Source organism: Suillus fuscotomentosus, assembly GCF_016647785.1.
Source record: "Suillus fuscotomentosus strain FC203 chromosome Unknown F5891scaffold_338, whole genome shotgun sequence".
Taxonomy (NCBI): Eukaryota; Fungi; Basidiomycota; class Agaricomycetes; order Boletales; family Suillaceae; genus Suillus; species Suillus fuscotomentosus.
In genome coordinates this window covers 29,809-31,032 of record NW_024539850.1, presented here as the reverse complement: position 1 = coordinate 31,032, position 1,224 = coordinate 29,809, and the positions used below count along the sequence as shown (strand labels likewise).

The 1,224-nt window shown below is 47.6% G+C and overlaps 1 protein-coding gene across 1 annotated transcript; it reads left to right on the top strand.

Moving 5' to 3' along the window:
• Window positions 1-205: 205 nt before the first annotated feature.
• Window positions 206-1,224, top strand: F5891DRAFT_1201910 (uncharacterized protein; the record flags this gene model as incomplete). Its single annotated transcript, XM_041368916.1, has 5 exons — window positions 206-604; window positions 638-649; window positions 699-782; window positions 832-1,061; window positions 1,107-1,224. The coding sequence occupies 5 exons, from the start codon at window positions 206-208 to the stop codon at window positions 1,222-1,224; spliced, it is 843 nt and encodes a 280-aa protein (XP_041216389.1).

The following is a 1,224-nucleotide window of genomic DNA, read 5'->3' as shown; positions in this document are numbered from 1 at the left end:
TATGATCACCATGGAACATGTCTGTGCCCTTCTTCTCCTCGCCAACTTCGCCAGGTGTCCTGCCTCCGAGTTCGGATCACACTTCTCTATATATTAGTATGGTTACGGTATGACGTGCATACTCTACTCTACCCGAAAGTACGTCACTGGCAACGCAACTATAAGAACCTCGAACCTTTGAATTTTAGAATCAGCACCAGGAGTCATGACACCTCAGGCTATGCCTTATTGTGCCCATCATAACTGTACTTGGATCAAGGACATGTTGGCGCATGTCCAAATTCATCGCGTGTCCGAATTTTCTACATCAGGCAGCGGTGACGATGTATCGGTGTTCTGGGAACCAGATTTATCATTTTTCACAGATCCTTTCGCAATCCACTCACCTACAAATACACAGGCCATCGTCCATGCCCCTTCCCCCTTGCAAGAATTTCTAACTCCTCCATCGTCTTCCACTGGCAGTCCTGATGCTCAGATCCCTATGCGGCCGCTTGATGCTACTGACGTGTTGCATGAATCTGAATCACCGCCTGTACAATCGTTCAGGTTGTTCCCAAAAACGAGGAGAAGAGGTTTCATACGTCTCGCGCACGACGTGGAGGTGCTCCATTTCAACAGTTCTGAATTGAGTTAGCGAAAGTCGTCAGTGAGTACAAATGATATGATGCAGGGAGAATCACAAGACTCACTGGAAGGTCTGGAAAGATGTTCATAAAACGATAATGAAGAAAGACTCTGATATCGTGCAACCTGACGAACAGAAAGAAGACGAAAACATAGTGAGTGCCTGCAACCGTGGTTGATTTTTTCATACTGACGAGAGGTCAGACAGCGGGAGCTGGTTGTGTAGGCGGTGATGCCATAGAGGCCCAAGCTTCTCAAACTACGGGCATGAGTACTCGTCAGATTCGAAAGAGGAAGATCAACGATGTTAACGGCAATCATGGTTCAGACACTGACGAGAACGTACTTTTTCCCAATCCTGTTCCAACTGTCGTGAAGCGCATCTGCCGGGAGAGAACAGGGACAGACTGGCAGACAGTGCTCGATATAGTCAAGTATGGTGAAGAACAACAGATGTCGAGGAAAGGTTGACGTGACAGCATCGAATCAGTCGATCTGGCTAGGGGACACCCAGGCTTAGGTTACGTTGGTGCGCCAACAGATGATCAGGAGCACCGTTACTTACGAGTTGGTTACTATGATACTACTTCGGTGTAA